This window comes from Bombus terrestris, chromosome 8, assembly GCF_910591885.1.
Source record: "Bombus terrestris chromosome 8, iyBomTerr1.2, whole genome shotgun sequence".
In the NCBI taxonomy this organism is placed as follows: Eukaryota; Metazoa; Arthropoda; class Insecta; order Hymenoptera; family Apidae; genus Bombus; species Bombus terrestris.
This window is the reverse complement of record NC_063276.1, coordinates 5,387,548-5,410,563: the sequence shown is the minus strand read 5'-3', so window position 1 is coordinate 5,410,563 and position 23,016 is coordinate 5,387,548. Positions and strand designations below refer to the sequence as shown.

Below are 23,016 nucleotides of genomic sequence, written 5' to 3'. Positions count from 1 at the left end.
ATCTCGAGACATTTCCTTATGTTTCATTTTAAAGAAAGAAATAATTCACTATTGATCATACAAAGCGCTACTTTAAAATTAAGTACCTTATTAATAGCTTTGTATATTAAATTATATGTTTTCAATAAAAATTTTGTAATACTTTATACAGGCAATACATAATAATTTCTGTATAATTTTCAATATTTTGGATTCTTCGTATAATTATCGTAATTATGAAAATAATACGTAAAATAATTTTTAAATTACGTACTTCTATTATATTTAAACATCTTAGTGATTTCATGACTTTCAATTGGCTACACTGCTTCATATAAGGGACCCTAAATTAAACTAAATGATTTACACATGTTAATTTATTTTGATCGCTATGTTTTCTAAGGGTTTAAAAAGTAGTAATTTGAGCTTACAAAATTGTATTTAGCAGGCAAACGTACAATAAGAAAGCGTAAAAGCATTGGCCAGCGTATATCGATAATCTAACTCAATTTTACTTCAATTTTAAAATAGATTTTTTACATAAATCTGGTGTATACATTCCATATAACCAAAATATGGCACTAGATCAAAAACAAAGTATTGAAGCAAAAGCAAAACCAATATTTCGTGATTTGTCGGCTGAAGATCCGGAGCCAGAAACAACAGAGATAGAGAGTCTCTGTATGAATTGCGAAAAAAATGTATGGTAACGTAAATTTACAATTAAGAACAAAATACCTCTGACTCATCTAACCAATATACTATTTTGTAAATACAGGGTGTTACTAGATTACTCTTGACAAAGATTCCGCATTACAAAGATATTGTGGTGATGTCCTTTGATTGCGAACACTGTGGCTTCCAAAATAATGAGATACAAAATAGTGGAAAAATTGCAGACAAGGGAATTAGGATAACGCTGCAAGTCAAAACTCCTAGGGATCTAAACCGTCAAATAGTTAAATCAGACTACACTAGTGTAAAAATTCCATCCTTGGAATTTGAGATTCCATCTAGATCACAAAAAGGAGAGATTACGACAATTGAGGGAATAATAGAAAGAACTATTGTGGGGTTGGAGCAAGATCAGTCTAAAAGGAGACAAAAATGTCCAGATGCTGCGTCCCAAATTGACCACTTTCTTGAAAAGATAAGGAAGCTTAAATCTTTAGAAAAGCCCTTTACTATAATATTTGAAGATATATCAGGCGAATGTCATGTAGAGAATCCAAAAGCCATGTTAAAAGATGAAGGATGTACGACAGTGCAGTTTAAAAGAACAACGGAGCAAGATCATATTTTAGGAATCTACTCGGAAAATGATACAGATGATACTTTGTTAAAACCTATACAAGAAGGAGAATATCCTTTGGAACAAATTGAAGGAGAAGTACTTTCTTTCAGAACAAATTGTCCAGAGTGTAATTTTCCATGTGAAACCAACATGAAATTAACCAGTATCCTTTCCATATTACTTAACATTACAATATACTTTCTAAATTAGTTTATAATTACTAGTACTTGCTTTTGTTTTGTCATGTATAGTTTCATTTTCAGAAAAAAAGACTTTATCTTTAACTCAATGTATAGAAATTCCACATTTTAAGGAAGTTGTGATTATGGCAACGGTTTGCGAGTCTTGCGGACACAGAACGAATGAAGTCAAGAGCGGAGGAGGTATCGAACCCACGGGAGTGAAAATAGAAGTCACAGTTACAGGAAGAGAGGACTTTAGCCGTGACTTGTTGAAATCCGAAACTTGCCATATGGAAATACCCGAACTGGAGTTGGAAATCGGTCCCGCTGCCTTAGGTGGACGTTTCACTACAGTAGAAGGCATTTTAGTAGCGATAAAAGAGCAATTATCATCATCGACAGCTTTCAGCGGTGATAGTAGCGATCCAGAAACTGTTAAACGGATGGAAGCATTCATATCTCTCTTAAATGAGGTTTTGGAAGGGAAACAAAAGATCACGCTTGTATTAGATGATCCAGCAGGCAATAGTTACATTCAGAGCCTGTCAGACGAAGGTTTAGATAGCGGTTTAAAAATCATTAAATATGAAAGAAGTTTCGATCAGAACGAAGAACTGGGATTGAACGATATGAAAGTTGAAGACTATTAATCGTTCATAGCGAAGATTCACGAAATAAGGCAATGCCGATAATGTCAATATAATGTATTATATTTGAACGTGAAAAGAAAATGTATTATAAATGTACACTATACTGTGTAAATATACATTTTGCAATTTTATTGCAAAATTTTTTATCGAGACTCAAATTTCTATCTTCATTCCGTGTAATAATTAAGAGATAATTATACAACCGGTATAGCATCAAGTTTCTTTAGTTTTGGAAGTCTTCTGGTTGCCTGACTACGCCAAGATTCCGTGTCCATATTTTCACAAATAGGATTATTAATAAACAATAAATCTTCGAGATTCGGTATTTCTTGTAGACGATTAAACTCCGCCCAGTCTTTTACCAAATTATTCGACATGTAAAGTACTTTCAGCGCTTTTAATACGTTAACACCTTTAATTTTTTCGATCTGATTATATGATATCCATAATTCTTCTAAATGTTCTCCAACTGCTTCTAAGCCGGAGAACGTCTTAAGATTGTTACGGCTCAGAGATAAAATTTTTAAATTCTTTAAAGAATTGATACCAGTAATTTTCTCTATCATATTCGTTGAGAGAGATAATTTCCTAGAAAACATTAAAAGTTGTTGTCTTCAATATTTTTATGAAAAACATTATGAAAAAATGTAACTAACTCGACGGCGGTAAGTGCCGCTAAATTATTATCCATTCTCTCAATCGGAGGCCATTGAAAAGACAAAATGATTTCTTTCTGTTCGCTGGCGATCAAACCAGTTTTTTCTTCCCACCGTTGAATAGCGTCTTTACATGTTGTTGCTTTAGACTATGTAAAACGTACATTATAGATTTTTAGAAAAAATAAAGAATGCAATATCGTAAAAAAGCGAGTACCATGATTTATAGATCCATTCCTATTATATTAACCAGAGGGAACTTTTATAAATGTTATGTTGTTAAAGTATTAACAATGTATAAACGTAATTACTTCTGGTTAACTTCACTCACTGCACAAAAATGACAATTCATTAATTTCATAGTATTAATTTTCTTTTCACAGTATTACGTCATTCTTTCCTATTATTATATTTTTGGAATTCAAAATTAATAAAAATTCCAGTACAAAATAAAAGCATGAAACATAAACAGAAATTGTAGTTAATGACCAATTGACAAATATAAATTTGTCATTATTAATAATGCCTTACAAAATCAACTGAAAGATATACTTAAATTTGTAATAAGACAATGAACGTCAACGAAAGAATCGATATTGATAAACCATTATGGGATCAGTCTACGTATATTGGTAGATTGAAACATTTCGCTTTCATTACTGATTGCCGTATGATTTTTGTGAACGATCAGAAATTAAGAGAAGCTAAACAATTCTGTGATGATTACAAGTAGGTAAATTTTAATTGCTCAGTCACTAATATTTCAAATGATTAACTTTTGTCAGAAGAGGCAATATACCTCCTGGGACACGAATGTCCGATGTTATTCGTGCAAAGCAACTAAGGGACGGTGCATTTCATCCAGAAACTGGTGAATTAATACCCGTTGTTAATAGATTATCCTTTCAAATGCCTACTTCAGTTATACTTACGGCGTCTATGTTAGCGTGTCAAAAGTAAGTTTATAAGAACAACAACAACTTACAAAAACAGAATACTTTTTTAAGCAAAAAATTTAATAAATTCTCCCAGTAATTATTACATCCTATTACTAGAAGTACCCTTGCTATAATAATAATTCAAGCAGTACATCAAATACATAATGCTATTGTAAGTGACGCATACAGAAATAAGCTAAATGGCGATGATAAAAATGTAAAAAAGGCTTATTTATGTGCAGTTGCAACAGGCTCTATCATGACTATTTGTTGCAAAAGAATATTGGCTCAAAAATCATATACTTTTACTGTTAGTTGCTTGTTGCTTCTTTATGCTTTTTAGCGTCTTACATTATACTTTCTCTTATACTTTTCTGTCATCAGAGGTGTCTGCCATTTTGTGCAGTGACTACTGGTCACATAATAAATTTGCCACTTATACGTTACAAAGAGATCACAACAGGAATTCCAATATACATGAAAGACAAAACAGAACCTTTTATGAAATCAAAAGTAGCAGCTGTGAAGAGTATTTGTGAATGTTTAGTCTCAAGAATAGCTATGTCCATACCATGCTTTCTTCTCATTCCAATCATCACTCAGAAACTTATGCCCTATTGTTTTTCTCAGCATCGACCATGGATCTTAATTCCAATTCAAACTGGTTTATGTGCTATAGGGTAATTTCTCAACTTTAATTTCATTGGTCTTTCACTCTAATTGTTTCTTATTAGATGTGATTTATTTTTATAGCTGCATATTTGCAATTCCATCCGCCCTTGCGATTTTCCCCGAACGAAAGTAAGAAATTTTATCTTATTTCTTGTTCACATGCGAAAACACACGATAATGCATTTTAATTGTTAAGCTCTATGAGTCCGATATTGATGAAGTTGCATCCATCCGAATATGAAGAGTTTAAGGAACATGCGAAAGAACATATAGATAAAGTGTATTATAATAAAGGTCTATAACATGTCCATTCGCACCTTTTCTGGATTTTGCTAGTAAATAACGTGTAATGTTTTTATAATGGAAAAAATAGATGTATTTTAGTAAAAAATCACTATTACTAAATACAATTAATGCACTATATCTACATTCTTTTTCTTTTTTTTCATTTTCATAGGAATAGGTCCTGGTATTTTGAATACTGTGCTGTAAGAAAGAGAAAGAAATGAAACACACAAATTAAGACTGTTATGATAAATTAAAACATTATCAGAATACTTACTGACAGGTTGTGCATATTGGACTAAATTTACAAAATACTGAAAAAATATGTGTTTTATTTATTATTTATTGCATAGACCTATATTAAAATAGATTTTATTTTTACGTTTGTCTTACTTGATAAACATATGGAGCATACATAGCCAATATCAATTAGTTCTTGGTGACAAAAACATGCTGCTCTATAATCTACTTTCACGGGTGGTGGAAGTACTAACTTTGATCTAACGTTTGGGTCTGGTAAAAATATCCACTGAAATATAATTATAGACAAATAAAGTTGGTATTTACCAACAAATAACTAAATTATTTTCTTTCTTTTTACCAATAAATACTGTAATAATCCATTAAGTTGGGGTACTTTTAGATAATTCCCACCAGTAATATCACAGCCTTGTTGAAGTAAAGTCAATTCTTGATCTAAACTGCATACATCCAATATTATTCCCTATTTATTCAACAAAGATATTAATTTTAAGTTAGAGTCACGCGGATATTAAAATACAAAAGTATAACAAACCATTTTTTGGGCAGTGAAGAATATGTTCATGTAATTCATATATTGTGTTGCTGAATCGTTACTAGCTGTGATCACAAGGATTCTTGAATATATTTTTTCACTAGCAACTTTCTCCCTTTCTAACCTTGCAACATAACACAATGCCATAGTCAATGCTCCAGATATAAGACTTTCTCCATTTAATGGTTTGTCCATGGAAATTTCATTGATAACTTGTTGCAATTGTTGCCTTATGGTACGTTCAATCATGGTAAACTTTTCATATTGTCCGTCGATTTGTCTAATTTCTAGTGGTTTTTCACAAGGATATAAGAATTTTGCTCCATGACTATGACATGCTATCACAGCAAGTTGATTATTAGATGATTGCATTAAATGAGCATTCGCAAAAACAACAGTAGAGTCCAAGCATTGCGTCAATATCCTTGTTTCCTGTTTTATAATTCTTTGCACAGGGTTTACGTCTAATACAATTATTAATAAACTTGTTTCTATTTCTAAAATAAATAAGACAAGTGTATTTACATAATAAGATTATAAAAATAATTTGTACACTTCAATAAAATAACTTTGATGAAGGAAAACATATATTACAGCTTTTTCATAGATTAGATAACCTCAACGTACCATTTGACATCTTGAATTAACGCAACTGTTTGATGTAAACGTAAATTTAACTTGCTAAAAACATATTTCTACAAATTAATCACCTTTCTCTTCTAATATTAAATTTCAGTAGCTTATATCTCAGAAAATAAACGTTCAACCCTTCCTATACGTATTGTCGGGTTTGTAAGAACCGAGCTATTAATTAGCGTTACCACAGAAATATTCTGGAAGATTCAAATATGTTTAATTTTTCAAATATAATCAAAATACAGATAAAATATTCTACTCCAAATTAATTAATTTTTCTTTTTATATTTAATAATGAATTGAAAATGCAGTTTTAGAAAATACTTAAAAGTAATAAAACAAATATCATATTTTAACAAATATAACAAAACAAAAAGTCACTAAAATATTTTATTTTTGAAAGATAAGGCGATACAATTGTTAAAACTATAGTAAATTCCAATTTACATAATGATTTTTTAAAGAATTGGCGCGCAAGTATTTCCGACTTGCGCAAATTGTTCACACAAAACCACGCATGCTCATATACATATTTCAAGATGATAGATTGACGATTGGACGAAGTGAAACAAGTGTGAAATGGCATTGAGGCTATTGAGGTCATTGGGGGAGTGTCTTTGAAAGGTTATCGAGTTTTGTCTGAAATTTGAAATCAGCCGCATTTGTGATCACGAAGTCACAGAGAACATGTTGCCACGATACCTAAAGCCTGTGTTAAGCGTCGCTCAACAAGGAGCGAAGCGATTATCCACCAGCGCCAGAGTAAGTCTTGTTAAATAGCAATCGAAACCTCCATTAAGTATCATATTGGCCAAGTAGTTTACTCTACTTTGTACCTCTATCATGTGCTTAATTCTTTATCAAACTCAGAATTACAACAATGCTTATCGATCATATCACTTAAAATACACGTGAAGTACATTAGTTATGCAACTGTGAACATCATTGAAACGATTGAATGTCATTTGATTCTTAAAATATGTATTCAATATGTATATAATATATAAATTTATTTCTCTGTAAATCTTTTGTGTGAAATTCTAGTTATAGTATTTTGTAGAAAGTAAACTATCGTAAAATAATTTCACGATTACGCATGCGTATATGCCTTATATCTCTGTTTCTCTCTAATCTTTTTCGGGATATTTCGTTACAGTGCAACGCCAAGGTCGCGGTTTTGGGAGCAAGCGGAGGAATTGGACAGCCGCTATCGTTACTTCTCAAAGAATCATGCCTTATAAGCGAATTATCGTTGTATGATATCGTGCACACGCCAGGTGTCGCCGCTGATTTATCGCACATAAATACTCCATCCAAAGTAAAAGGATATACCGGTCCAGATGAACTGAAAGATTGTGTTAAAGGAGCACAGGTGTTTATTTTATTTAATTCATTCGAAATATTTATAAGAAATTTTTGTTCATTGTGTAATGTCTTTGTAGCTGGTCATTATTCCTGCTGGTGTTCCACGTAAACCTGGAATGACCAGAGATGACCTCTTTGACACAAATGCTTCGATAGTGAGAGATCTTACCAAGGCTATAGCAGAAGCATCCCCAAAAGCTATCATTGCCATTATTTCAAATCCAGTCAATAGCACTGTGCCTATTGCCAGTGAAGTCTTAAAGAAAGCTGGTGTTTATGACCCCAATAGAGTATTTGGTGTAACTACTCTTGATATTGTTAGAGCAAGCACCTTTGTCGCAGAAGCCAAGGTTCGTAAGAAATATAATACTAAATGAATCTTACATAATGTGTAAACTTGGGATTTTTATGCATCTATAGGAATTTAAAAATTTATAGAATGCACATAATATGCAAAAATATGTAAAATAGTCAAAGTACAGTTACACTGTTTAATAAGTGAAATATATTATCTCTGCTTTTCCATTTTTGTTACTGTGTTTACAGAAGTATGCATGAAATACTGAACATCTACAAAGTATATATAATGTCAATTATATTATTTTCAGGGCCTTGACCCACAAAAAGTAAATGTGCCAGTTATCGGTGGTCACAGTGGTGTCACTATTATTCCATTGATTTCACAAACCAAACCCTCAGTTTCCTTCCCGGAAGATAAACTGAAGGCTCTCACTACCAGAATTCAGGAAGCTGGTACAGAGGTCGTTAAAGCCAAGGCTGGCACAGGTTCTGCGACGCTTTCAATGGCGTATGCTGGCGCTCGATTTGGTCTCTCTGTACTCAGAGCGCTTAACGGAGAACAGGGTATCGTAGAATGCACTTACGTTAAATCAGACGTCTGCGACACCAAGTACTTCGCAACACCGTGTCTCTTGGGTGTAAGTATAATTATTAAACAATAATGTATTTTAATATTTAAGTGTATTTAAGTAATAATATTTCTATTAAATTTCAGAAAAACGGACTCGAAAAGAATCTTGGTATCGACAAACTTAGCGAATTTGAGAAGAAACTGCTGGATGCAGCGATCCCAGAGCTTAAGAAAAACATTAAAAAGGGAGAGGATTTCGCGAGCAAGAAATGAATATCGTTATTTCGCTCATATAATTGTTAATGGACTAAATAGCGAGTGATAAATTTGTCAAATGAGACTCGACTGTATTCAGTAATGATTATAAAACAGATTCGCGTTGCACGCGAAAAAAGAATTTTAATAAAAGGAAAAGGTGGATCCTTTGCCAATAAGTAGACATATACCTCGTTTTAAACGAAGTGGAATTTTAAAACACGAAGTGTTCTAATTTTAACATAAACGTATACAATTGTAATTAAATATAAACTTTGTTAATTAGAAAATAAATCTTCTTTTAAGTGAAAAACAGTCCTCATCGATCTTCTTTATATTTTATCATTCTATTAACTTTATAGAAAACAATATCACATAAACGATACAAATTTAGGGAATTATATGGTTAGGCAAATTACCTATTATACTATTTCTTCTATTAGAATCAAAACAAATATAAATAGATAACCTTTAGTACAATGTCATTAGTGTATCAAATAAATAGAACAGTTTCATACTCGTTCGGTAGATCAACGAAAGCAGTTTAAAAATTCGTGATCCATATCGTGCAAATCAACTTCTCAAAAAAGTCTGCGTGTACTTACTTTCGAAATGTTGATACCTTCTTGGCTAATCATTCATGAGCCCTTGGACTCGCATAAACATCAAATAGCAGTTTAAGAGGAAACCACAATGACAAAGAGAAAAGCTTACAAACAACCTCGACGTAAGCAATGTCTTCATCAATCCCAGGAAAGTTTATTACAAAAATCAGATACCTCTGACGAGGTCGATTGCGTGCAACACAAATATAGTCCATTTAAGAAAAAGTCGAGGTCCACTGAACGACTTTTGCATCAGAGATCCCCAGAATCTGTGCTCTTCGAATCCGATCAACCTGATTTGTCATGCTATGACGATTTAAGTCCAGAAATCGTGCCCACATTTCGTCGAATAAAATTAGATCTACATAAATCAGAAAAAAATGAGAAAGAAAAAAAAGTTGAACAAAAGGGACCAGAATTGATCGAATTAAAACAGGTAAAAAATTTATTTAAGCAGAATATCGACAAGTCTACAGAAAAATGCTTTCCATTGGACAAAACTTTATCAATGAACGATGAAATAAAATTAGAAATGAATGACTGTCAGTCTCTGCAAGAGGAAAAATCTTTTTCAAGGGCTAGACTAGATGTTTATAGTTGCAATAACCAACTTTGTTCCTCGAAATCGGCTTACAATTTTCCTTGCGATTACACATCAGAACTAACACCACAATTTGCCAACTTTAATTCAGAATCAGAACCTCAAAATGGATACCATAATTTTTTTGATGAATTCCAAACTACAATCTCTGCTTGCGAGTCTGTGGGTCGATATGAAGAAAAATGGGACGGACGGGATCAAGATATGAGATATGAAATAGTAAACGAGAAGAATTCGCAGAATTCGGCTGGAAATAAATTTATTAATAATTGGAGCGAGTGTAGACGAATTCTTTCGAATTTACGGCACTTGAATAGTTTAAGGGTTCGAACGGCGAATCAAGAATTTTTTGGGAATCTTTTACCAAAATACAAGAAATGTGACGAAACAAGATTACTGCAAATGAGCTCGTTTTCTTATAATACACCATCTTCGGAAGAAAATTCAGACGAACGAACGAATAAGCGTCCTTTTGTAGATGAAACTGACAAGATCGATAATAAAGTCGATGACATACGAGATTATAGGGAAGTAGAGAGTAATACGAGAATTAGAGCTCGTTCGTATACTCCTTGCAGTGGCTCTCCACCACCTGCCAAAAGATGTCGAACCACGCTGAAATTTGACGATGAAGAAGATATGGAGAGGTTAGAGAAACCTGTTGCCACCACCACGGTTACTGATTTATTACCAATGGAGGAAACCAATGTTCAGAAACATCTTTGTCCTAACCCAACGATAACGAAGACGCCTTGGAGCGCTGACAGCTCTGAATCTCCCACCACTTTAATTTTGGATCTTCCGGCTGTGTCTAATTCTGATGGATGCAACAAATGTCTCGAAGATGTAATTTTTTTATCACTGAATTACGAATTTTTATGCATTATGAAAAATTAAAAAATTCAGGATACTGTATATAATATGCAAAAATATCTACAGCTTAAATATAGTAGGTATTTAGCAGTTGAAACAAATCTCTGACGAAGTTTCTTATTTTTATTTTCAACTTATATTCATAAAAATATCAATTTGCATAAATATTCGCAATCTATTCATTACGTTGTTTTTTTTTTAAATTTCTTAAATTCGAATAAATGGATATTTATGAATTGTTTATACATGAAAATAATAAAAGATATGATTGTAATGTAATCATTTGCAGCCTACATGCGCCGGCTTCCACGAAAACAAAAAGTTTCAAAGATTTCGTTTAGTCAAGAAACCCATCGCTAAAATCGTTCTGTTCTGCGTCTGGATGATAAAAAGAATAACGGCCGTGTTGAAAGAGGCAAGTGTGCTTACGTAATAAGCAATCTATATCTATCATCCGGTTAATAATTATTTCAGAGTTACGAAAACTTCAAAGCCGCTACAACATCGACATCAACGAGGCGGCAAATAAAGGAGCTCAGTCAAATGGTGACAAAGTTACGCGAGGAGAACGAGCAGATGATCAACACATTCCTGGACAAAGTTACTCGTTTGTCTGACCAAATTACCCAGGTACATTATCCACCAAATTACGACAACCATTTATAACTCAAGTCTACCTCGACACAAAAAGATGATATAAAAATGTTATCGAGCAAAATGTTAGAAGGCTTTAAGAATACAAAATAAGAGTATAAAGTATCATAGTGGTGAGGAACGTTTATACGTTCCTCCTTAAAACGAAAGATTGAAAAGAGTATGTATATGCGTCTTGGCATAAATAGCTACCCTTCATTTGCAATTCTCCGCATTCTACGACAGTTGCGTATTAAATGAGCCTTATTAGCATATCTTTTTACCGTAGGTGCGTGCAAGCAACGTAAGTGCCATCGGTGCTTTAACCGCAGAGGTTAGCGGCATGCAAGACATCATCAAGAAGTTGGTCAGTGGTAACGAAACTTTGATGCAGGAACTACAAAGATTGCAGAAAGCGTTGGAGAATACGCGAACAAAATCTCCAAAGAAACCTCCGTCGCCTCCACCACCGATACCATCAGTTCCACTATCATCTACCCCGTTTGTTGTTTTTCCTCCACCTCCTCCGCCGCCCCCACCTCCCCCGCCTCTTCCAGCAGCTCCTTTGCCATTTCTGCCTCCGCCAGCTCCTGCACTTCCGCCAGCACAGTCGCCGGCACAGCCGATTACACCGATCACCCCGAACAACGGCAGAAGCGTCAGGATGCCCTCGAGAAAGTGCTCGACGCCGCTGTTTAATAGGCCAGCTATAACCGTCGAGGATTTGCTGAAGGTGACCCTAAAAAAAGCACCGCAGAACGTTAAGGTAAATCCGAGGATTGTTACACGCCGCTCCGTTAATTGGAGTATATGAACAAGTGGCGTGGAGAACTCTGTCCTTTCGAAGCTAGACCTCGTTATAGTTCGGAGGATTAGTCGGCTTTCAGTTAGAAAAGTCGCTTAAGTTGTCGTGACAGAATTACTGTTCTTCTTTATTTTTCGCAAATTGGGTTTTACGTATTTGATCGTAGATTATTGTTGGTTAATATCCGAGAAAAGTTGCGTTCAGTAGCGGATAAAAGAAAAATTAAATGTAAATGATGCAAAAAATAGCATAACTGTATAAAACAGAATTGTTTTTTAGAGTAGCGAATATACGTTCGCTTGGAAGTTCGTTGAAGTATTTTAAATACTCCAGTAGATCTAACCACTCGTTAAAGCGGCACAATTTTCAGTCTAGTTAATTGTTCCTCGACCCTCGTTGCCATTCGACCGGACACTTGAGGGGTTATTTAAAAATCCCAAGGTGATCTTTACATGTTTGAAAAATAAAACGTGGACTTTCTCGAGCAATTATACATCCCCCAGATATTACAAGAAACTACTTATGCAAAAATTATACAAAATACATTTATCAAAAACTTAGAATATACGAAGGATAAATTTTAATTTCAGGAGAACAGAAGAAACACAATACCAGGACCAAAGGGGCCAGTGGTTTCCTTGGACATGCTACGTAGCGTAAAATTAAAATCTGCCAGGCGCAGAACGAGCGATCAAATGTCAAGATCTCCGAGGAGCGGACGAATACTTAAAACGCGAACAGCATCGAGCCTCAGCTTGTCTCCGATCATGAAGGGCACAGATAACTCGTTGAGTCGAATTCTGAAGCAGGTGGATATTAATAAACGGCCACGACGTCTGTTGACGAACTCGTCGAGTTTTCGCGAGAACATTATCGGAAAAGATAATCAGTCGCAGAAACTGGAAGCCAGTGGTTCGCGATCGATGATTGTGTAAGCGCGTTACAGTTGATAATCATGGATTAAAGGAATCTCACGCGGTCAATGCAAGAGATATGTATACAATATTAGCAAATTAAATTATTCCGTGATTAAGTAATCGATATACGACAGATTGGGTCACCTAATATATAAAGAACATGTTTGTTTGTGATATTAGAGAATTTAATGTATGCCGAGTGTTCTTTTATAGCATCGTAACTTAATAAAGATGTAGAACATAAGACGATGGTATTTTACAGCGTGTAATTAAGATAGTTGTATTCATATACACCCTGCAATAATGCCTGTCTCTAATTGCTACCGGCATTGGATTCGTTTATATATATATATATATATTTTCTTTTATGTATTAAATTATGATTCTGTGACGTTCATTAGAATTGTTACTGAAGATCCTGGTTTCAGGTGACTCCCTCTGAATCGATGACACATGACGCGATACAGACAATATTTTATATATTTAATTATAATTTTTAACAGTGACGCGTATGTTGATATTTAGTAATATATATTAATAAAGATCCGAAGAAACGATTAGAGAGTTGTAATTACTTTATTTGTAGCTTTCACGTGTGTGTGTGGTTTTACAGAAAAAGGTCGTATCCGGTGTAATCGCATTGATTGTAATAATAGTTAGTAGTAGTAATAGTACAGAGCGTGAGAACGCATACGAATCCGAAAAAAGAAACGACAGATTTAGTTCTTCTCCAAATGACGATAAATTTCGATATCCAGGTCTAATTATTCGCTCTCGTGAACTGGGTTAGCGACAAGATGGAATGATCCGAAGATAATTATAAGAAGAAATAGAAAGAGATACACAACTAATGTTTAGAATACAGAGATAAGAGCAAATATATTACATCTAGAAAGATGGAACAATAGATGTGTAATGTGGTATGTGTTATTTCCTTTTTACCGTCTTTCTCTTCCGTGTTTTTTCTTTTTTTATAAAAATTGACTAAGCACGCACAACGATAATGAATAAAGGATAAAAGCGGTCTCAATCGATACACCGATCATCTATTATTCGTCCCTAATAATCCTACAGTGAAACCCAGGTGGTATCAATACCTACCTACGATTTTATTTTATTTTAGCCGAGAACACTGCATTTACGTTTTTTGTTTTTTTTATTCATTTCATTATGAATCACACGCTACATCGTCGACGATAATAATAATGTTATCGCGTTTGGCTACTCATCTTGTTTTTAATCCATCGTGTAAGCAAGTAATTGGATGAGGTATCTCACAGTTTATCGTCGTTTGGAATTCAATTTATGCCACATTCAACTGCCACTGACAAGTTTTCTTTACTGTACCTTAAAATTTTGCTTTTTCTTTTTTTTTTTTTTCAAAGATTTATCGCTCGTACGCGTGGTATGTTATGCACGTATTACGTATATTTTACGTAAACTATATATATATATATATAATATATATTATATGCAATTCTTATCCAATGATTCCAATATTTTCTTTGCTCCTCCACTGTTCTTTATTCTTCCCTTCTTACAGTTCCATTACCTTTCATGGTGTGTTTTTCACGCGATTATCAAAATTACTTTCGGGATGGTGATTTCTTTTTTACTTTTTATTCCACGATACGCTCTAAACTGTTCGTTTCTCTCCACATTATCGCTTGAACGATTCGCGTCGATTAAATTCTTGTTCTTTTTTTTCTTTCAATACCTTAATTTTATGATCTTAAGATTACTCGCATATACTTACTTACGGTGCCGTTGATATTACTTTGAGTTATTCTTTGTAACGTTACTTTATAACATGATTATCAATTTGTATCGTGTTATTAATACCTAAATACAGGGGCACGATGTACACCAAAAAATTTCTAGGCAGAGTTCTCGATTTTTCATTTTTCATTTAGCGCGTTCCCTTCGGCTTCTGTTTCTTTCTTCAGGTATACACCTCGCTTTTTTGCTGCACGCTTACACGAACGTCATCGACATTTTCTCGATCGCGAGAGAAAACTGCACGGATTGAAGGATTTTTTCTACATGTAACACAGTGACGGTCAGAAACATATTTGTCACGACTGAGATATGCAAGCACGCAACTTTGCACACGTAACTTCTTTGCATGTTTGAATCATCAAGCAAGACGTTACTATTCTTGAACACAGAAACATTGCACTTAAAGGATCGTTTTACAACGCTGACATAACAAATTTTCGACCGACACTATTTACCTTGACAAACAAATAATTCTACTGTTGTATCGCTAAGCTTACCTCGATTAAGATGCGCAAACAAATTCTTCGCGTAAAGACTAACGAAGTCCGTCTAACGTTTTATCATTGGAATGTTTCCCGGCTGTTTTTTAATATATATATTTCTTTTTCTCGTAAGCGAAAATCGACGGAATGGTTCATCGATAAAAAGGTGAATGGACGCACGGCTAAGATCAACTAAGATACAGTGGAATCGAGGACAGTGATAATAGCAAAAGTGAGCGCGGGTGAAGAACGAGTCGGGATACAATCGTTTATTCTGTAATTCGTTATACCACAGTGATCGTTATAGTTTACAGAGGGGGGCGTATGAAAAAGTACAACCACAATTACAGACTAGCTAGATAGCTACTTGTTTCCTGCTATTTCCTGTCTGTGAAACGTAATTTGCCCATTCTTTCTCTTCTTCGTGTTAAAAATTCATCTACCGTGATTTCTTTGTTTTCAACCCTCCTCTCGACGACCAGAGTGCTCTTTCGTCGTGATGGAGTACGACTGATCGGAGTATGAAAGAACACGTCGAGAATGGTGTACATTTTGTTTCTCACTCACAATTAAAAGAATTTGTTGTTCTCGATTTTAACATGAAATTTGATTCTGCGAAAGCCAGACTTAAGACAGACTGATGTTATTGCATTTTGTTAAGTACGTCGCTTTCGCGGTAAACGCATGTTCTTAAATCATATTTAAAAGTGACTACACGAGGGAACCCATGCTCGAAATCTATATGGTGTATGAAATTACTTGGTTTGCAAACCGGGACACTTCGTCGGAAGTACATTCATAATATCTTATACAGAAAGCAGAGATGAAGGTGCGTGGTTCTATTTTGACCGTTTTCTTAGCCAACACATCGATCAACCACGTATCTCCAACTCTGGAGGAGACGCGTTTATCCCTTAGATAAACAGATGATTTACACTCGATTTACACGCATACATTAATAATAACGTTATTTATTATAGTATGCGAGAGTAATGATGCGCGCAGTAAAAAAGCGGGGAAGAGGACGAGGAGGAGATTGGGGCTGGGTGAAAACAAACGAACACAATATGCACTTCGATCGACGTCGAGCCATTAACATGTTTCGTTATTGGTGAAACGTTATGGGTGGGGGATAATGCTATTCGTTCTCACTCACTGAAACCAACAAAAATGAGAGTTTATTCCGACTGGGTTAGCGCATATTCTTCTCTTTTTTTATTTCTTTCATTTCATGTTCTTCCTCTTTGTTGTTTTCTTTAATTAATATGGATGAATATATGCGCATAACGTCAGTCGGCGCCAACTCAACATTCTCGACATCGTCCACTGAAAAAGACAGCATTTTTGTTTCTTCTCAATACATAAAGAAGGCAAAGAATAGTGCCACTCTAAATGCTCTTGCAGTCTCTCTATTTACCGCAGAGTGTACGTCCTTTTTTACGTTGTTACTTTTCTGCGCGCTCCTTAATTCAATGTGTGTATGTTATTTCGAATGATTTTTTTTCATTTTTGTTTGTATTTTTTTTTGGAGTAACCGTACGTGCGTGCTTAGGGTCACGCAATCGCTAAACATCTCCCCTTCCCACCCCGAACTGCCACCTGCTGAATTGTTTTCTTTTGCTTACAAGTTATTAAGAGTTTTTTGCTTTCTTGTGTTTTTTCAGTTTTATATGCGCAAGATAACACTCACTACAGTTAGAGTTACGATACGTCCTGATCTTCCACATCTTGCAACTGCTCCTTCTGTTCGCCCTCCCCTGCGCAACACAAGAAGAAGATTCGTTAATAAACACATTCCACTTCAATCACGATAAAATATTGGTTGTACAACCCAGTAGGGTAGGGTCGGCTCAACTACTAATCAAAAACTGGGTGTGAGTTATTTTGACCCTAACCTGCTAATTGTAGGATCTAAATGGTTAAGGAGAAAAAAGGAGAAGGATCGATCGGATTGCTCACCAGGTGACTTTATAATGCAAGGGCGTATTGGACAGGATATGCCTGAATTCAAACGTTGGTGGAAACAGCCGCAGCCTCGTTTTCGCGATCAGCCTCGAACTCTAAATCACAGACTAATCATTCTAATACCCCATCACCCATACACATACGATTTTAATAATTAAATTAAAAGCCATAATACAGAGTCATTTGCGATCAATGGATTAGTAACGTAATATAAAATTTGGAACTTCTAAAGAAGCTTTACCATCCCAATATCATCTTTTCTTCAAACGTCGAAGCTCTCAATTGCATTACTTTTATATCGTTCCGCATAAAATATAAATTTTATCACGAAATAAATCAACCTACTCTTCCTACACGAGTCTGTTGCTTTATGAAAAATCTAATATAACGAGAAGATTTTATCGCGCTGCTGCAATACATATTATTGATCGTACGACGTCGCTTCTACAGCCTGGTGTAGTGGTGGTGAACATTTTAAACGCAACGAGCGGTTTTTTTCACGAAAAGATATACTAACCGTCTCCTTGCATATCCGACGTCCAGAGAGTAAGATTGTCCCTGAGAAGCTGCATGATGAGGGTAGAATCTTTGTAACTCTCCTCGGACAACGTGTCTAGTTCCGCGATCGCGTCGTCAAAGGCAGCTTTCGCGAGACGACATGCTCTGTCGGGACTATTGAGGATCTCATAATAGAACACGGAGAAGTTGAGCGCCAATCCTAAGCGGATGGGATGAGTCGGTGGAAGATCGGTCATGGCGGTGTCGCTCGCCGCTTTGTAAGCGACCAGAGAGTTCTCTGCTGCTTCCTTCCTGTCGTTGCCGACGGCGAACTCAGCAAGGTAACGGTGATAATCGCCCTTCCTACAAAAACAAAAGAGTGGAAATTTGAACCTGGTCAACTTTTATTATAAAAAAATTAAAAATTAGGTATCAAGACGACAGTAGATGATAAGTCACATTTTCTATCCTTTTATACAAGTTTTGTACAAAAAGAATTTTGAAACGATTCAGTTATGTTGTCAATTAATTCTATTTTATCAAAATTATATCTTTATATGTTCTTGCAGGTACGTGTGGGATTTTTCATTTACTTCAAAATTTCCAAAATACTGTTTGTCTTAATAATTATACCTTTCGCTTCTAAAAAATATTGCCAGCTATTTTTAACAGATTTACGTCTTTGAATAGACAATAGGTAGTTTCCATCTTCAGTTGTATCATATTAAAATCCTCCCGTTTAATTCTAAAGTGATATTAAAATCAGAGAATCAACAAAAAAATACTTGTCACATTTAGATCCTGTGGTTTCCATTGTGCTAATCTTCAGTTATAATCTGTTACTAGAATACATAGAGTACAATTTCTTAAAAGATTATGATCTCGAAAAAATGTCTCAGCCTTGTTAAGAATTTCCTTCGCTAGTTTCTTTCATTCATGTCCGGCATATTTTATACATTATACGTGTATGTTATTAATATTCATTGTAACATTAAGTTTAATGAGCTGCGGCGTAGATGTTCGTAAAAGTACTGATTATTTGTAATTAAATCGTGCGAATCACGCACAATACACAAGGATGGTGAAATCGACGAGCTAATTTCAAATATTAGATAAAAGATTTCCAAGAGACTACTGTACATAAATATTCTTTGCTATTAGTACAGCAAAATCAAATCTCTAGCTTATTCATAAGTCATAGTCGTTAAGTAACGAGTATCGTACCGTCATTTAATTATCGAAACAGTAGCTGAAAGTTTTAGAAAATAATATACCTCAAAAATCAGTGACCGAAACGGAAAGTTCTTCCGTGTTGCTAGTTACTTCTTAATTTAAACTGCCTCGCTCTCCAGAATCTTGAATGCTATCTTAAAAAACTAACTCTCTTTTTGACTTTACAATATAACTCCAACGATTTCACAATCGATGACATTCAACATACAAATTAATTCGAATATTCTGGTCATTACTCTTTTGGCCTTAATTCAATTTGATACATATATTAGGTCGTCCGAAATGTTTCTTTCGTTTTATAAGGAAATAATGGATGCATAACATTTTTTTACGTTTTATATTATTTTATCCAATTACGTATGATCCATTTTGTTCTATCAAAATAAAGATCACAACGTTCGACAGATTAGGTTTCATGTTTGTATAAAGATGCATCGTTGTAAAAGACGTGTCTGTAAAAGAAAGATACTTTTCGGACAACCTGATATATATATATATATATAGTAATTGTTTCGTAATAGCACGTGCAACATATCTCTAATTAAAAAATTAAAACATGAGGAACTTTAAATTTTTCAATATATGTATCTTGAAAACTATGAAAATGTTAGACAGAACATTCTTGTAAGAATACAAAGCAAAAATGGAGTTTCCGGTTTAAGGTCAGCAGTTTTCTTACATTTTGTAATAGAAGACTTTCGACTCTCCAGTAGACGCACATGGGAGCAGATGTTTGTCCAAAACTCCGAGGATATCAGCGCAGATGTCTTTCAGTTCCTTTTCGACCTGAGATCGGTACTGGCGGATCATCTCCAGCTTTCTCTCGGCGCCTTTGTTCTCCTCCTTTTGTTCGATGCTAGATATTATTCTCCAAGACGCCCTTCTCGCGCCGATCACATTTTTGTAGGCGACAGAAAGGAGATTCCTCTCCTCGACGGTCAGCTCCACGTCCAGCGAGGCAACCTTCTTCATCGCCTCGACCATTTCTGCAAAATCACGCCGGCGTCACCGTCGACGAAAGTGTCATTAAGTTGAAATTTTTAAAATTCCTAAGGAATAAAGCATAAGCAACAGTAATAAACACAATGAATGACGAAGAATTGTAGATAAGATAAGAAATTAATATAGATAAGATAAACATCTTTTTTTAAACTAATATTTTGCAAATAGATCTCAAAAGATTTTTTTTTTTTTTCAAATATTAAAATTTTGTTGAAGTGATGAAAATTAAGATGAAAGAATATATATTCGATGTTTTGATAAAGGTATCGAACTTACCGAGGTACGTTACATGCAATCATGGGAAAGTAATGAATCGGAAATGATTTATTGATTATTAATAAGTGGTTACCCTGTGTGTAAATATATTATTAGTTTCATCTGAGATATTAGAGAGGCTCTGCGCGAGAAAGAGGATAAAGTGGCGCACAAGCATATATTAACCTGCTGCCCCTTGAACTTTGCAAGGAAGTTGGTTAATATTATGTATTTATTATCTATAGATACATAATGTTCGAGAATAATGATATCGATCTGGGTACGCGCACTTTTGTCTGCGTCTCATTATTCGCATCACTTGCAGAAAATAAATCTGATTAACGATACGTTTACATTGTCATCTATCATTTGAAAAATGGACATCAACTTTGATACGTCAATGCGTTGTCGCATCTTATATTCGGGCGACGTTAAAATCTGTGGTTCCGCGATAGGATCGATAGCTGGCTGTAAAAGTTATTACGGGAGCGTGCAATACGCGGAGAATTGATTAAAGACGATGATACGAGCTTCTACTTCCGGAATACAAAATACAATTCAAAATCTCTCAAATTCTTTACGATAACTCTATTCATAAGAAAAGAAAAGAAACGGATGCCCTTAGAATAATCAATTATTATCATTGAAGTAATATAATTCACCGACCATTAAATGTATAAATATTTGTATTACAGAGAAGATTAATCTATATCCTCTCTTTATTATCGGCCGGCTAAGATCAACAGAGGTTTCATGATGACATTTATGAGAAGAGATCAGGCTCAAGTTCATGATGGTTCCGGACGGCAAGAATTACTGTGAACATGGTATACCCGGTGACGGAGGTGTACAGAAACGTAGGATAGCTAGTACAGATCAATACTTTCCTTCTGCTATGGCCCCTCTTTTCCCCCACTCTGTCCGCATATCTCACCCCTTCCCGTTCTCACCCTCCACTCGTAATCTCGCCCGTCGTCCTTTCCTCTCCCTTCTCTATCCCCCTCCGGTATCTTGCTCTCGCTCAACCCTCAAATTTGCCCACCGCCCTTCCTTCTCCTCATCCCGGGAGAGTCGCAATAGCTCCTCTCCCTTCCACCCTGTCATTCTTCACGCTTAGCGGCCGTTTCAACCAGGGATCTCCTACATGCCAGTATTTCTACCCTTTAATATGCCTGTCTCGATTAACGTGTTCACGCGGTGACGAAAACGGCGAAATTATGAAAAGCAGCTTCACAGAATAAATGAAAACGCTATTCCCTTTGTCCGCGTCGTTAGCTCGTTCCATTTTTCATTTTCGACCTTAAAAACATGTAACATGGTTTCTAGTAAGTTTACTAAAATAGAATAAATAGGATGAGTTTAGGTATGACATTGCTAGAATGTGTATCTATAAAGAATTTATTAGAAGGATTTTCTTTAATAAAGAACTTTCGAAAAAAAAATGTTACAATTCGCTAGCAGACACATTCGAAAACGTTTGTTTTTAAAATGAAACTAGTTTACAAGAAATATGAGAGACCAAACGGTTACAAGGAATTTATAAGTAGATACATTGTACTTCCGCAAAATTTCATACGCGTGTGCTTGATTTGCAGGCTCGATAACATCCCACGAGACAAAGCGGTATTTAGTAAAATACATCTAGGGAGAAATGCAAAACGAGAGAGGTTTGTAAAACGAAGAGATTTGACGGTTCCCCCTACTACCGCAACGAGTGACCCCACTACGAGTTGCTTTCGCCAGAAGCGATGTAAAAATTTCTACAATCGAAATTATTACCTTACTGCGTAGATACTACGTAATAAGAAATGATACACGAGAAAATTAAATATAGATGAAAAGCTACGAAGCTACAATTTTCCGAAGGTGTTATCGTCGATTCCATAGATCGGTCGGTCGATCGACTAAATGATTTCTCTCGGCTTTCAAGGCCAAATGCCACGAGCAGAGCACGCGTTACTACGTGTCTAAGGAGTAACCCGGCAGCGATTGGTAAGTATCGTGCCGTGTCTATGCGTCATACACGTCGGTGAAGGACCGACTTGTCTCGTTATCTTGCGAGGGACCCCGTAAAGTAATGAACACAGCACGCCTAGCAACGCTGTCTCGGCGTTAGCTAACTTGTTTCGACGAAACCAATATAACCCAAAAACGACGAAACTTTTTTCATGCCTTCTTGCCCGATCCTTCGAAAGAGCTCTGGTTAACTTGAGTATCTTGACAGATTCTAACGAGCCTCAAGCTCAGTGACAGAGAATCTAAGAACAAACCTACCCTTTAATAAAAAAACACCGGTTACGAACCGGCAACTTGGCCAACACCGTGTATGGATTAGTCATATTTGACGTTTCACAGGCTTTTGACAGATCCAATGAGACATGATCCCAGTTCGAGGTTCTCGATTCTCAGAAGAGGATCGTTACATATCCGATGAAATCGTACGGCAGGCACGTCATGAGGGCGGTGCTACCTCCTTTCTCTTTGTGGCAGTGCTTTGTGGTCGATTTCGTGGATTTCATTTTGGCGCAGGCCGGGTCCTTTTCCCGGAAAATATGTACTCACCGTCGTAGCGTTCCGCTTGCTCAGCCAATTTCGCTTTATAAACGTTGTCCTCCCGTTCCGACATCTTGGATGCTTGTGGATTTCACGGGTAGACGAAAGGTTTCAGGGAAATCGCACCAAATACTCGTTTCACCGAAATACGTACACCTCGTCGTACAGCCACTCGCAAGCTCACTGACCAAGATGGCGGCGCCCGCCAACAATCGAAAGCAGTTCCCACTTCGCGC

General features: G+C 35.5%; 7 protein-coding genes across 7 annotated transcripts; 4 read left to right on the top strand and 3 right to left on the bottom strand.

The window, feature by feature from the left end:
* The first annotated feature begins 330 nt into the window (after positions 1 to 330).
* Positions 331 to 2,257, top strand: LOC100646383 (zinc finger protein ZPR1). The gene is made up of 3 exons (XM_003397182.3): positions 331 to 680; positions 758 to 1,436; positions 1,570 to 2,257. The coding sequence occupies exons 1-3, from the start codon at positions 555 to 557 to the stop codon at positions 2,103 to 2,105; spliced, it is 1,341 nt and encodes a 446-aa protein (XP_003397230.1). The 5' UTR covers positions 331 to 554; the 3' UTR covers positions 2,106 to 2,257.
* Positions 2,258 to 2,260: 3 nt separating this feature from the next.
* LOC100649505 (dynein axonemal light chain 1-like) lies at positions 2,261 to 3,122 on the bottom strand. Its single transcript, XM_020864236.2, has 3 exons — positions 3,093 to 3,122; positions 2,762 to 2,910; positions 2,261 to 2,693 (listed from the first exon to the last, which is right to left on the bottom strand). The coding sequence occupies exons 1-3, from the start codon at positions 3,120 to 3,122 to the stop codon at positions 2,300 to 2,302; spliced, it is 573 nt and encodes a 190-aa protein (XP_020719895.2). The 3' UTR covers positions 2,261 to 2,299.
* A 210-nt stretch (positions 3,123 to 3,332) lies between these two features.
* Positions 3,333 to 4,673, top strand: LOC100649383 (sideroflexin-2). Its single transcript, XM_003397206.3, has 6 exons — positions 3,333 to 3,490; positions 3,547 to 3,717; positions 3,817 to 4,009; positions 4,084 to 4,379; positions 4,453 to 4,500; positions 4,568 to 4,673. The coding sequence occupies exons 1-6, from the start codon at positions 3,333 to 3,335 to the stop codon at positions 4,671 to 4,673; spliced, it is 972 nt and encodes a 323-aa protein (XP_003397254.1).
* Positions 4,674 to 4,723: 50 nt separating this feature from the next.
* Positions 4,724 to 6,358, bottom strand: LOC100646262 (general transcription factor IIH subunit 3). The gene is made up of 6 exons (XM_003397181.4): positions 6,080 to 6,358; positions 5,453 to 5,949; positions 5,258 to 5,380; positions 5,050 to 5,185; positions 4,934 to 4,970; positions 4,724 to 4,857 (listed from the first exon to the last, which is right to left on the bottom strand). Exons 1-6 carry the CDS (start codon positions 6,087 to 6,089, stop codon positions 4,782 to 4,784), a joined length of 879 nt encoding a protein of 292 aa, XP_003397229.1. The 5' UTR covers positions 6,090 to 6,358; the 3' UTR covers positions 4,724 to 4,781.
* A 278-nt stretch (positions 6,359 to 6,636) lies between these two features.
* Positions 6,637 to 8,894, top strand: LOC100646150 (malate dehydrogenase, mitochondrial). Its single transcript, XM_003397180.4, has 5 exons — positions 6,637 to 6,850; positions 7,245 to 7,460; positions 7,531 to 7,803; positions 8,062 to 8,391; positions 8,469 to 8,894. The coding sequence occupies exons 1-5, from the start codon at positions 6,776 to 6,778 to the stop codon at positions 8,595 to 8,597; spliced, it is 1,023 nt and encodes a 340-aa protein (XP_003397228.1). The 5' UTR covers positions 6,637 to 6,775; the 3' UTR covers positions 8,598 to 8,894.
* A 149-nt stretch (positions 8,895 to 9,043) lies between these two features.
* LOC100645719 lies at positions 9,044 to 15,591 on the top strand. The gene is made up of 5 exons (XM_003397176.4): positions 9,044 to 10,631; positions 10,948 to 11,073; positions 11,133 to 11,288; positions 11,581 to 12,057; positions 12,687 to 15,591. Exons 1-5 carry the CDS (start codon positions 9,273 to 9,275, stop codon positions 13,029 to 13,031), a joined length of 2,463 nt encoding a protein of 820 aa, XP_003397224.2. The 5' UTR covers positions 9,044 to 9,272; the 3' UTR covers positions 13,032 to 15,591.
* LOC100646626 (14-3-3 protein epsilon) lies at positions 13,571 to 23,004 on the bottom strand. Its single transcript, XM_012311192.3, has 4 exons — positions 22,790 to 23,004; positions 19,650 to 19,956; positions 17,757 to 18,100; positions 13,571 to 17,031 (listed from the first exon to the last, which is right to left on the bottom strand). Exons 1-4 carry the CDS (start codon positions 22,851 to 22,853, stop codon positions 16,976 to 16,978), a joined length of 771 nt encoding a protein of 256 aa, XP_012166582.1. The 5' UTR covers positions 22,854 to 23,004; the 3' UTR covers positions 13,571 to 16,975.
* Between the last annotated feature and the right edge of the window lie 12 nt (positions 23,005 to 23,016).